General features: G+C 35.0%; 2 protein-coding genes across 2 annotated transcripts; both read right to left on the bottom strand.

The window, feature by feature from the left end:
* Positions 1–2,407: 2,407 nt before the first annotated feature.
* LOC109827054 (protein OSB1, mitochondrial-like) lies at positions 2,408–5,892 on the bottom strand. The gene is made up of 5 exons (XM_020394017.1): positions 5,371–5,892; positions 4,344–4,482; positions 4,158–4,242; positions 3,959–4,065; positions 2,408–2,572 (listed from the first exon to the last, which is right to left on the bottom strand). Exons 1-5 carry the CDS (start codon positions 5,442–5,444, stop codon positions 2,408–2,410), a joined length of 570 nt encoding a protein of 189 aa, XP_020249606.1. The 5' UTR covers positions 5,445–5,892.
* A 548-nt stretch (positions 5,893–6,440) lies between these two features.
* LOC109827055 (cysteine synthase-like) lies at positions 6,441–8,597 on the bottom strand. The gene is made up of 3 exons (XM_020394018.1): positions 8,534–8,597; positions 7,442–7,567; positions 6,441–6,703 (listed from the first exon to the last, which is right to left on the bottom strand). The coding sequence occupies exons 1-3, from the start codon at positions 8,595–8,597 to the stop codon at positions 6,441–6,443; spliced, it is 453 nt and encodes a 150-aa protein (XP_020249607.1).
* Positions 8,598–11,759: the final 3,162 nt, after the last annotated feature.

Genomic DNA, 11,759 nt, shown 5'->3' with positions numbered 1-11,759 from the left:
CTATTTCTTAGCCTGATGGCTAGTTGCTGGAGCCTCATTTTTGAGAGGCATAGACTTTTCCTCGAGGTTAACTCGAGTTGAATCATCAGAAGCTACATGGACTGAAGTCTCATAAGAGACTCGATGGCACTTTCGTGCTTTCGTGGGAGTGGACTTACCAGAGGAGAGAAACTCCTAGTACTTCGTCTGGTCGAACTCTATGACTAGAGTTTCAACATTGGTTCCCACTACGATCGTGTCTGGCTGCACCACCACCAATTCATCAGAAAGAATGGCTTCTCCCACTATGGCCACTATCTTCTGTCGGGTCGAAAATTTTAAGTTGATTGATTCTTATTTTAAGAAATGAGTTCGATCACTTAGTACGAATCTCTTACAATCACTCACTCTCTCGATTACAGAGGAAGAGAATATTAATTCGAATTCTCTTTGTTTAAAAGTGGATTCTTAGTGATGAAAGGATGCTTCTCTCAATGCTCAAGCCAAGATTGCCTCCCGTTGACAATCAGAACAAGATCACAAAGCTTCTAACATTGACTTAAATCACGAGAATGCAGACTCTGACCTCCCTTCACGCGATAGCCAAAAATCTTCTAAAATTCCCCTCTTCATAGCCGCTCATGACTATTTATAGAGTTCATAGCACGTAACTGACGTGTTTGAATTGTGGGTAGAGGACGTAATTGTCTCCTTCAATTCAGCCCACATTGGTTAATGTGGCGTAACATGCTCCTAAATTTTAGTCCATGTGGCTAACTAAATCTTTAGATCTCTTATAGCTGGATCTTCTACGGATGACGAGCCTCACTGCATGGCGAGGTTCGTCAGATTGGACGAGCCTCAATATACAGCAAGGTTCCTCTTATGAGGCAATCTCTGCAGTATAGCAAGCTTCTTCTGACGAACTTTATCTTCACTGACTTCGTCTGACGAGCTTTGTCGTCACTAATAAACTCCGTCTTTGATAACTAGGTTCAACGGCATAGCGATCCTCATGAACTTCCTTTTGACGAGCTTCGTCTTCACTGACGAGCTTTAAGTCTGATGATGAGCTTTGTCTTCATTGACGAGCTCCACCTCTAATGATGAACTTCGAACCTCGTTTCCAATGATGAGCTTCGTCTTTTGATGTCCAGTCTCGCTGCCTGGCGAGCCTCTTTCCTGATATGGATCCTCGTTGGGTGGCAAGTCTCATATTTGATTGAGACGAGGTTCATCCCCATGACGACCTTCATCATATCTTAAAGTTTGGCATTTTTTAATGCCTACAATTACAATCCATGAAAAGACACTCAACATGCAAACATATATTATAGTATAAATTACGGTAAAATTTCATAAATCTTTAGGGTTTTTGAACAAACTCCTCAACTACATAAATTGAAGAAACTCCTATGAACTTGCACCACGTGACATCTTTTACATAGTTATACTCCTGTTTGTTAAACGTAATTTCTGTATTTCCCTTTTCGGGTAACTATAGAAAAAAATTTGAAAAAGTGTACATTAGACTTTTTTAATCTCTCTGTTAACACAGTTTATAAGAAAAAAAAAGGTAGAGCATAACCTTTAAGCATGCAGTTAAGTTTGCTCCTGAGGATATGCCTACAAGCAAACCTTCTTCTCTTGCAATCCTTCTTGCATGAACCATTGCTTCCTCTGTGGTTACGGTTATGATCTCATCGACATGCGACAAATCCACATTCTTTGGAATGAGACCCGGCCCTATCCCTTGGATATTGTCACTGCTAAATAATGAGGTATCCTAGACGGAATTTTCCGTCTAGGATACCCAGAATTCCGTCTAGGATGCGTATCCTAGACGGAATTCCGTCTAGAATACACGTCTAGTTTGTTTTCGTCTAGAATGTAGTATTCTAGACGGAAATTCCGTCTAGAATACATCCTAGACGGAATATTCTAGACGGAATTCAAAACCGTCTAGAATACATCCTAGACGGATTATTCTAGACGGAATTTCCGTCTAGAATAATTCATCCGTATTCTAGACGGAATTTCCGTCTAGAATACTCATTCTAGACGGAAATTAATTTTTTAAATTTTTTTAATTTTTATTTTTTAAAAAGGCATCCTAGACGGAATTTGAGCATCCTAGACGGAATTTCCGTCTAGGATACTATGCTACAGTAGTTTTTTTTTTTTTTTTTACAAAATCTACTTTGGGTGCATGAACACAATATTGAACAACAAAAAATTATATTCATATCCAACACAATCTAATTATATTCCAATATCAAATCTCATTATATTCAAATAATACATTCACCAAAATAGTAGAGAGATACATAAATTGTTTACAAACTTTTACATAAATTATTTACAAGAGATTATGTATGCTCCATCGCACAACATTACGCACAATAGTTAAAAAAAATGATGGATAAGGTCATATGAATTTAAGAAATAGGAATACTCGGTGACTGCACATTGACATCCTATAAGGTAATTTTGTTCTGTTGGCATGAAGAACATGCTGCACTCTTGGGAGACTGAAGTAGAGTCTCCTCTCATAACTCATACAAACATCAACCCCGACGCTAATATGAGTAGCCTGAAATCATGAAAACCAGTATAATCACTGACCCAAAAACTTGAATAATCATTTAAATAAAGAAAATAGTTCAGCCCTAACTTGAAGCAATATTAACATATCTAACTTAAGAAAATAGTCAGTACCTTGCTCTTTGATGAATAAAAGTGAAATATAAATTTGATTTAGAACAAAAAGCAATGCATTACTTCTAAAAGTTCAGCCCTAAAGGAAAAATTCGAGATCCTGAGAAAAATATATCACCATTCAATAAGCAGAAGGTTCTATAGAAGTATGAAACAAAAATTGGCAATCAGTCACTAGGAAGTAGCCCAACACAAGCAAACTCAAATGCACAGCTCCTATTCTAATAACACAAGCAGTAACATTTTTCTTCCCTATTCTCTCAAATGCACAGCTCCTATTCTAATAACACAAGCAGTAACATTTTTCTTCCCTATTCTCTTAATTTGATCAATTTGAACAGGATTTAAAAAAAATTCCAATGAAAGACGATTTGACTGCACACAATTTATCAGCAATAATGTATACTTGCAACTAGAGTTTGCAGCATGAGCTTACATGTTTAAAGATGAATAATGAAAAATCAAGCTTGTTAGGAAGAGCATGTTGGATGGATATGTCTATACATGTATTGATGTCAACAGATCAATAAACATAATCTCCAACATAGAATAAAGCCATGAAGATATACTAAACTGGATTGGGCTGTGTGGCATCATGATAATTCGTCTCCTGTTGCTGATTTTGCCGAAAAGAGAATGTAAAAGTAAGTACACCAGTCCAATTTCTAATGTCTCAGCACATTGAACAATAACCTCAATCAAATGTAATTTGCATTTATATAAGGCTCAAAATTAACTTAATAAATAAATTTCTTTTTTTAGATTATTTACTTTTAATTTGCAAATCTTTCCCCAATAGAAATTTATATTTCTACCACATACCCCTTCCAAGTACTATGTAAAGCATATGAAATCCATATGATTCATAAAGGCCAACTTAAATTGATGCTTTTTTTTCTTTTTCAAAGAAAAAAATATAGGAGACAAATAAACTTTTATGAATTGAATTTCAAGGGTTGCTCTTGCACTCACTCCTTTTACATGTCCATGGATGTAAAACTAAAAACATGCATAAATATCTCTCTTCATATTAATACCTTTATAAAGTACAATATACTCTGCACGGACATGAAATCAAATTTTAAACAACTTAACGATGTTTTGCAACCATAGCATGTATTCTAATATATAGACCAAAACACAATCAACATACAAACAAGTGAACGTGTGCAACCGTCTAGGTCCTTTTCAAGATCCACTACACTACCATGAAAACATAATAATATTGAAGAATGCATATAACTTCAATGAAGAGAAAAACCTTATTCTGCCTGTTATCCCACCAATCAACCGGATTAGCAAAGAAAGCCTGCCAAAGCTTCTCAGTTGAACCAGAAGAATTGCCCCCATAGTTTTGAAATTTCCCCTCTGTAGTACACATATGCAACTTACATACTAGAACTTTGTGAAGAAATATCATAATTTACAATGTTGGGTTAGAACAATAGAGATATGAGTACCTGAACTCACTGAGTTTGACTCCGGGTTATACAATGACACTGCAGGGTAGGTCTTCTCAATAAAATTCAACTTCTGAACAACTACCTGCAACAATATACATGCCCCTTCAGAATCACAAATACTGTAACTGGCAGTAACGTGAGTAACCTAATAGCTAAACTCATGGAAGTGAATAAAAAACAAACCTTGTAATAAACCTGTGTTTTCTCATCGTCCCCCTGCACAGTATCAGACACGAGACGTCCTGAAACGTATATTTGCTGGCCTTTCTCAACATGCTGAAAAGCTACATGAGCTAGCTCATCCCAGAATGTTAAATTGACCCTGCAGCAGAGAAGACCAATACCAACACAAGCTCATTGCCAATTTTCCATCGAGGACTATTAAAAATACGACATTTAGAATTCAAACTATCCACAGACTGAAGAAATTGTACATAAACTCATTGATTTCTCAAGTCGCCAACAGTAATAAATTCCTTCTTCCTTCAAGATCATAAAACAATCCACATTACTAGCCTAATTTCAATGCAATGTTACAAGTTTAAGCTGTGATTACCTCAGCCCAATCCATAACAAAAGGATGATTGTTCTAACAGTTCGATCATTTTCCAAGGTTGTTCTTTAGTATAATTTTCATCATAATACCAGTAAATGCAAACATGCTTTAACTGCAGTTATAGTTCAAGCTGAAATGAGAGTATGCTTTAACAAGGTTATTGAGCAAACAGAGTTCAGTTTCTAGAAACATAAAGTGTAAAGAATTTAATACCTGTATTTTAAAAGTATCCTTTCATGAAAGAAAAAAAAAACATTCAGCAAAATAATGTTGCAATTGCTATATGAACTTTAGCCCCACTTTGAGACATTTTTTCTTTTTCTTTTAAACAAGAAACTAAGCAGAGGCAGATTAACTGAAGTTAATGGCTAAATTTGAAATTTAACTGACTACTATCAGATAGATGGTAGCATGAAATTTTCCAGTAGTAATATGATCACTTGATATTCCTCATCAAAGAAATTATAATGACAACCCAACAAAGCCCATATCTCAATATTTATCAAAACACAACACATACTGGATCTAACAATTGCTGGCAATGTTTAGCATTTATCAATCAATTTCAAACAAACACATTGTGACTTGATTCCAGAATCCACGCTCTGCAACTTAAAAAACCCAAATTTTAGGGTTAGGGTTAGGATTTGGTACCTCTCGAGGCGGCGGCTGAGAGAATGAGAAATTGACTTGGACTGGATCGCGAGCTTGACGTCATCGGGATCCATGACGGGTTTTCCCGCGTGATCGGAGTAGACTTGGGCGTCGGTGAGGACGTCGACGACGTAGCGGTAGCAGAGCTCGAGGAACTGGTGGACGACATGTGGCTCGTACTCGACACGTGGCTTGTCGGAGGAGCTCTCTGAACACACGCGCGTCACGTGGCTCGTCGGAGTCCGAGGTGGTGGTCCCGGCGACCCCGCCGTCGCTGCTGGGCTCTGGTTCCATTGTCTTGGCTCCCTCTTTGGCTTTGGAGCGGTTATGAGGAGGGAGAGGGAGAGGAAGGGGAGGCGGTGGAGGGAGGAGTCTGGGGTGAGGTTGAGGATGGAGAGGGAGAGGAGGGGGAGGCGGTGGAGGGAGGAGCAGGAGCTTGGAGTTGAAGATTTGGGGGATGAGGCGGGTGTTCCTGAAAATTTAGATTTTAGGGACGAAAATTCCGATTTTGGGGGGAAAGGAGTGGGGTTTTGACGGGCTTATTTTTTTTAAATGGTCAGTTATTCTAGACGGAAATTTCCGTCATACTATTCTAGACGGAAATTTCCGTCTAGAATATCTGGTTTTTTTAAAAAAAAATAAAAAATAAAGAAACCGTCTAGGATACTATTCTAGACGGAATTTTCCGTCTAGAAAAATAAAAAATAAAGAAACCGTCTAGGATACTATTCTAGACGGAATTTTCCGTCTAGAATGTTTTATCCTAGACGGAATATTCTAGACGGAATATTTCCGTCTAGTTTAATACATTCTAGACGGAAAAAATTCCGTCTAGAATATTCCGTCTAGAATACGTGATTTTCTACTAGTGTGTAGGGCCCCGGTACCCCCTGTATAAAATTATCAAAATCCATAGCTATGATTTCAGTAAGTCATAAGCTAAGAACTTATGGTTATGGTTCCTTTGTTACGTATTTAATGAGTATATGAGTGGAAAATAAACTGAAGTGTCCTGAGTCCGGATCACATTTACTGTAGAATCCTCTATACAAGTTTGTACCAAATTAAAACTACTTCTTTTCTCTGATTCCAAAATCAAAATTACCTAAAAGGACTGCACTTTCTGCAGGTTCAACGCAAATTATCTTGATATCGGGATTTTTCATTTTCAGATATTTTCCGACTGCACTTTCTGCAGGTTCAACGCAAATTATCTTGATATCGGGATTTTTCATTTTCAGATATTTTCCGGCACCGGTCAATGTACCTCCTGATCCAGTACCACTTACAAAGATGTCTACTTTGCCAGCCGTGTCATTCCAAATCTCTGGTCCTGAAATTCGATGTAATAGGTTCCAATTAGAACTCTTGACAATTTATTATAATCTTTATCAGAGTGATCATTATAAGAGATAGAAATAGCTAGACAAAAAAAATTCTTCAATGGAAATTAATTTTACTTGAAAGATAACAAACCTGAGTTACTTATGTAAGCATGTTATGACAAACTGGATAAAGGATACTGATGCCCAACTATCAGAGATAAATATCATTAATGAAGTATTCAGGAGATTAGATAGTGAATAATCTGAAGAAACACAACGCAACGTAAAGAAGCATCAACAAAGTAACTAAATATTACATTATGTACTAAACATCCAGATTTGGGATTTGTAAGATGTCGATCAAGTCACTTATTCTGGTATGAATGGATGCTCTCAAAATCCATTCAACTACCACAAACTTCAAAGCTATCATATCCCTGCAGATTCTTAGTACTTTTCGTGGACCTAAACTTGAGCTTTTTTTACATAGTCATACCTTTTCTTAATATGCTTCAAGTACAAGCCCGGTGAAATTTGAACCTGAATTATTATCTTACTAAAACCCTTCCAGTACGCCAAATTTGGAAGTTGCACTAAAAACTTCGGGCATAATTATATTTACAACATTAGTCTGCCTACTTGCTTGACTAGCAAAATGGCATGTTCTGATTCTCTTCAGGAATGAAAAATTGCAATGAACTAATTGGAATATATCGCTAAGAATTAGAAAAGTTGTATAAAAGTACCGGTGCCTGTGAAATGTGCATCAAGATTTGCTGGATTGGTAAACTGATCAAGAACATAAACATTTGGATCCTTCTCTTTCAGCTGCTCAATTCTTTCAACCATTCCCTGAAATCCAAGTTTAGGATCTACGAAAACACCAAGCAATAAAATCTATAATTAGTCAAATGGTATTACGAATCGAAAAAAGAAAAAAGGCTATCTGAATATAATTGCAACATATAAATAAAAGAAAGAACAAGAAAATCACAATATGAACTTTCTCCTCTACAAAAGTCTAGTCCACCGTATCAAAACTCCAAAATATGGATCAAAACAAGACATCACAGGTTCAACACCCCTTTCTTATGAACAAATTAAACCTGAGCTTTTTTATGCAATGTTAATTTTTTAAGTTTGCTTTAAAATACACACCCGTTCAGCTATGAGCATGGATTGCTCTGATACCATCTCCACTTTCTTATAATCAAAAGTAACTTCCAACAATGATATATATTACGAGAACAAGTAGGAAGTATAGTAATCAAGTAATTCTTTTGCATAAATTTGCGCAATATAATCCAAATTCTCCTTTTAAAAGGGTAATGATACAAAACTCTCCTAAATTTTGGGGTGTTTGCGCAAAACTCTATGCTGCATGAATTGGAGAAAATCGGCATGAACTTGATTCACTTGAATCCTCTGAGTGATGGAAAATATTTTAAGTTGTCATGTGCAAAATTATCGAGATAGTTTTTTAGATTAGGATTAATAAATATAAATAAGAATAGTTTAGAAGTCCACCTGTCTATGACAATTTCAAATAGTTCAGTTGGATTTTGTAAAATTTTATAAGTTTTATAGGTGGTTCTGTGTAGAACAACTGAAAGTCTCGAGGCTATGAAATTTACCTTTTACAACAAAAAAAGTGTGGAAAGAGAGCCAATAAAGTTCATTATAATAAGATATTCTTCCTCACCAGTTATTGAAACATCGGAGCCTAAATATCTCAATAGCATCCTTTTATCAAGTGAAAAATGAGCAGGCATGACTCCTGTGAACTTGTAACCTTTTCTCGCAGCTATATAAAGCCAAAGCAATCCCTAAATTTCCACCTGTGCCTTCAACTAATATCGTGATCCCAGGTTTAATCAGACCCTTCTCCTCAGCATCCTCCATCATTCTACAGAAAAAGAAAATATATGTAATTAATGTGAGAAAATATTTTATTACACTGCTTATAGTAACTTAGAGTAGAAGAATCACTTGATAGGTTGCATGAAATCATCACACCAATGCTCTTCTCATTATTTGAGTAACCAGGCCAAGATGGCCAAGAAATTTATTAACTAGAGAAAATAGATGCAGAGTATACATAAAGAAGAGAGAAAAGCACAGTAGGATGTGTCACTCCCCCAAAATGCAAATCTTATTTTAAAATACATGACAACGGCAACACATGCACAAAGTGTAAGTACCCTAATGTTACTATAGGAAGGAACCCTAGAGGGGGGTGAATAAGAGGGGTGAATAGGGTTTATGCTAATCTAATCTGATTTATGTTAAATTAAAACTAATTAATAAATATATCCTAGCAAATGAAATATGAACAATATATGTGCAAGAATATACAAGTTAACACAAGGGTGAAATAAAAAATAAATAAACAAGAGTGATAGTGCACAAATAAACAATGCAAACACACGATATGATCACAAAGTTCGGACCTTCCGTCCTATGTCTCCGCTCCCCACTCCCGGTGAAAATTTCACTATCACACCAGGTTTTTAACGATCACCCGAAAACGTTTACACCACACAATATCGGTTTTCAACGCTCACCGATCAATGTTCACAATCTCACAATATAACTACACTAACTACCACCTCAAGTGTTGGTCTATAACTCGTGTCTCCCTCAAGTGTTAGAAATTATAACCTCTCTCTAGGCATTACCACCTACCCCACTCCTCTTGGGACGATATCGTCTCTCACCACACTCTCCTCTTAGTGTACTAGTGTATTACAAAGTAAATCCTCACAATTAGGCATGATTACAAAAAAATTATTCTTTACAATAGATGAGAACTCAATGTAGGCTCACTCTCTAAGTCACACAATCCCACAATTCAATTATACAATGTATGCAAATATAATAAGCTCAATGGTTGTGTGTGTAAACAAAGAGTATCAATAAAATAATTAAACTCAATAATAAAATCTAGCATATGGAAATTGAATCAAAACAATAAAATAGCTAGAATTGAGTTTAAGGAAACTTCTCTTTAGATAACAAGAGAAGGAGAAGAGTGAATGTTCAAACACCAAAGGATGATCTCCACTTTGCACTTGTGAAAGTTTCTTCACAAACTAAACTCTTGAAACAAACTAAAACCAAACATAAAACCCTTGTAAAACTTGTTTTAAACACTTCTTAATTAACCTCAGAAGTATGAGGGCATGGGGTATATATAGGCTCATGAAATAACCCCAAAAACCAAGAGAAAACATTACAAAAAGATAAAATAACAGAAACTAAAAATTCTGGAAAACTAGCCGTTATGATGCCGTTAGTCGACTGATACTATTCATCAGTCGACTGATGAGCTGAATGTTATAGGACAGCAACACATCATCAGTCGACTGATGAACTCGTCAGTCGACTGATCAGTCGATCGAAACAAAACAGAAACATTTTTGCAATTGCATGTACTTTCTTCAATCGACTGACCAGTCGACTGATCAGTCGATTGATAACAGGTTATCAGCCTGAAATAATTTTTAAAAACAAATTTTAAAGTCTTTTTAAAAATAACAAATAAATTCTAAAAAATATAAAATTTTGAAAAAAGTTTATAAACATGATTTATGAACATGTTGGATAAGGAATTTTTTAATTTGCTCTTACCATTTGTGAAATCTCAAAAATATTCAAAAACACTAAAATACATGTTGTGAAATCTCAAAAATATTCAAAAACACTAAAATACATGTTTAATAAAACATGTGATTTTTGATTTTTGACTCAAAACAAGTTTTGAAAACTTATGGAATATTTATATGGACATAATAAAAGATATTTATGATGTAAATATAGTCCAAAACATATTAAAACATATTTTGCATAAAAACACCTATATTTGAGAAAATTCACAAATGAAATGTGTGTGTATATTTTAGCATATAGAATTAACACACATTATATAAACCCTAAACTAATTTACCCAAGCTTGATAGATCTTCATTGTAGCTTGTCTTGGTAAACATGGAAGAAGCTTGAACTTGGATCTTGACTAGTATGCATAGGCTTCATTCTACTATTCCACCAACCTCTAGTTGATGTGATCGTGTAGGCTCAATCCATCCAACCTCTAACATATTGTTTGTCTAGAATAAATACAAAACACAAACACTAGATAAACAATATTAGTTATAAATTATTTGTTAATTATTATCAAAATAAAAAGACCCAACAATCTCCCCCTTTTTGATGATGATAAACAATTTATAAAAAGAGATATATGCATGAAAAGAAATTAATATGTAAATTAGAATTATCATGCATATAACCAAAACAAGATATACTCATAATATTTCTTCCCCTTTGATAACATCAAAAAGGGAATAATGATAAGCGAGCGAAGGCTCCCACTACTTACAAGTACGATGAGTATAAACACAATAAAAGAAATAGGGATGGCTCCCCCTATCAAAATGCCTTATGGAATATATAAAATGAAGTACAAGGCAAACATGTGAGCAAGAATAAACATGCTAAATATCACTCACATTCAAAAAGGCAATGAGAACACAATTAGATATGTCATTATGAAATAGTGTCAATATCACTCACATTCAAAAAGGCAATGAGAACACAATTAGATATGTCATTATGAAATAGTGTCTCATGGCAAAAACCTATAAACCATGTTGGCAATGAGAACACAATTAGATATGTCATTATGAAATAGTGTCTCATGGCAAAAACCTATAAACCATGTTTAAAATAGATTTATGAAAACAAGAGAATAGAAAACATGAGAATCATGAAAAAAGTTTTCGAATGAAAACAAATTACTCAAATGAAATCATAAATCAAGATTTAAATCATAAAACAAAAGTTTTTCAATACCAAGAAAAATAAAACATTAAAAAATCTTGGTTTAAAAAATTAAATTTGTTTTGGTACCCAAGTGTTCTTGGTACGAAAAGGTTTAGGGACATGACCCCTATCATTTAAGCTCAAAGCCCTTGGGTTATGAACCCATTTGGGTGTATTTAGTGCACTAATTCGGTCATAACAATAATTACTCAAATGTCCCTTTCGATTACAATGAGTGCA

Source organism: Asparagus officinalis, unplaced genomic scaffold, assembly GCF_001876935.1.
Source record: "Asparagus officinalis unplaced genomic scaffold, Aspof.V1 AsparagusV1_Un9, whole genome shotgun sequence".
NCBI classification, from domain to species: domain Eukaryota; kingdom Viridiplantae; phylum Streptophyta; class Magnoliopsida; order Asparagales; family Asparagaceae; genus Asparagus; species Asparagus officinalis.
The sequence above is the reverse complement of the archived record's forward strand: the minus strand, read 5'-3'. Positions and strand labels throughout refer to the sequence as shown.

What these genes read in the sequence shown, in the direction of transcription:
- LOC109827054 (XM_020394017.1), bottom strand. Translation starts at nt 5,444, where the DNA reads ATGGATCCCGATGACGTCAAGCTCGCGATCCAGTCCAAGTCAATTTCT. An exon ending in CTCAGCCGCCGCCTCGAGAG is followed by an intron (nt 4,483 to 5,370) that starts GTACCAAATCCT and finishes TCTCTGCTGCAG; the next exon opens with GGTCAATTTAACATTCTGGG. An exon ending in AAACACAGGTTTATTACAAG is followed by an intron (nt 4,243 to 4,343) that starts GTTTGTTTTTTA and finishes ATATTGTTGCAG; the next exon opens with GTAGTTGTTCAGAAGTTGAA.
- LOC109827055 (XM_020394018.1), bottom strand. Translation starts at nt 8,597, where the DNA reads ATGGAGGATGCTGAGGAGAAGGGTCTGATTAAACCTGGGATCACGATA. An exon ending in GATATTAGTTGAAGGCACAG is followed by an intron (nt 7,568 to 8,533) that starts GTGGAAATTTAG and finishes GTGTTTTCGTAG; the next exon opens with ATCCTAAACTTGGATTTCAG. An exon ending in TGCACATTTCACAGGCACCG is followed by an intron (nt 6,704 to 7,441) that starts GTACTTTTATAC and finishes ATCGAATTTCAG; the next exon opens with GACCAGAGATTTGGAATGAC.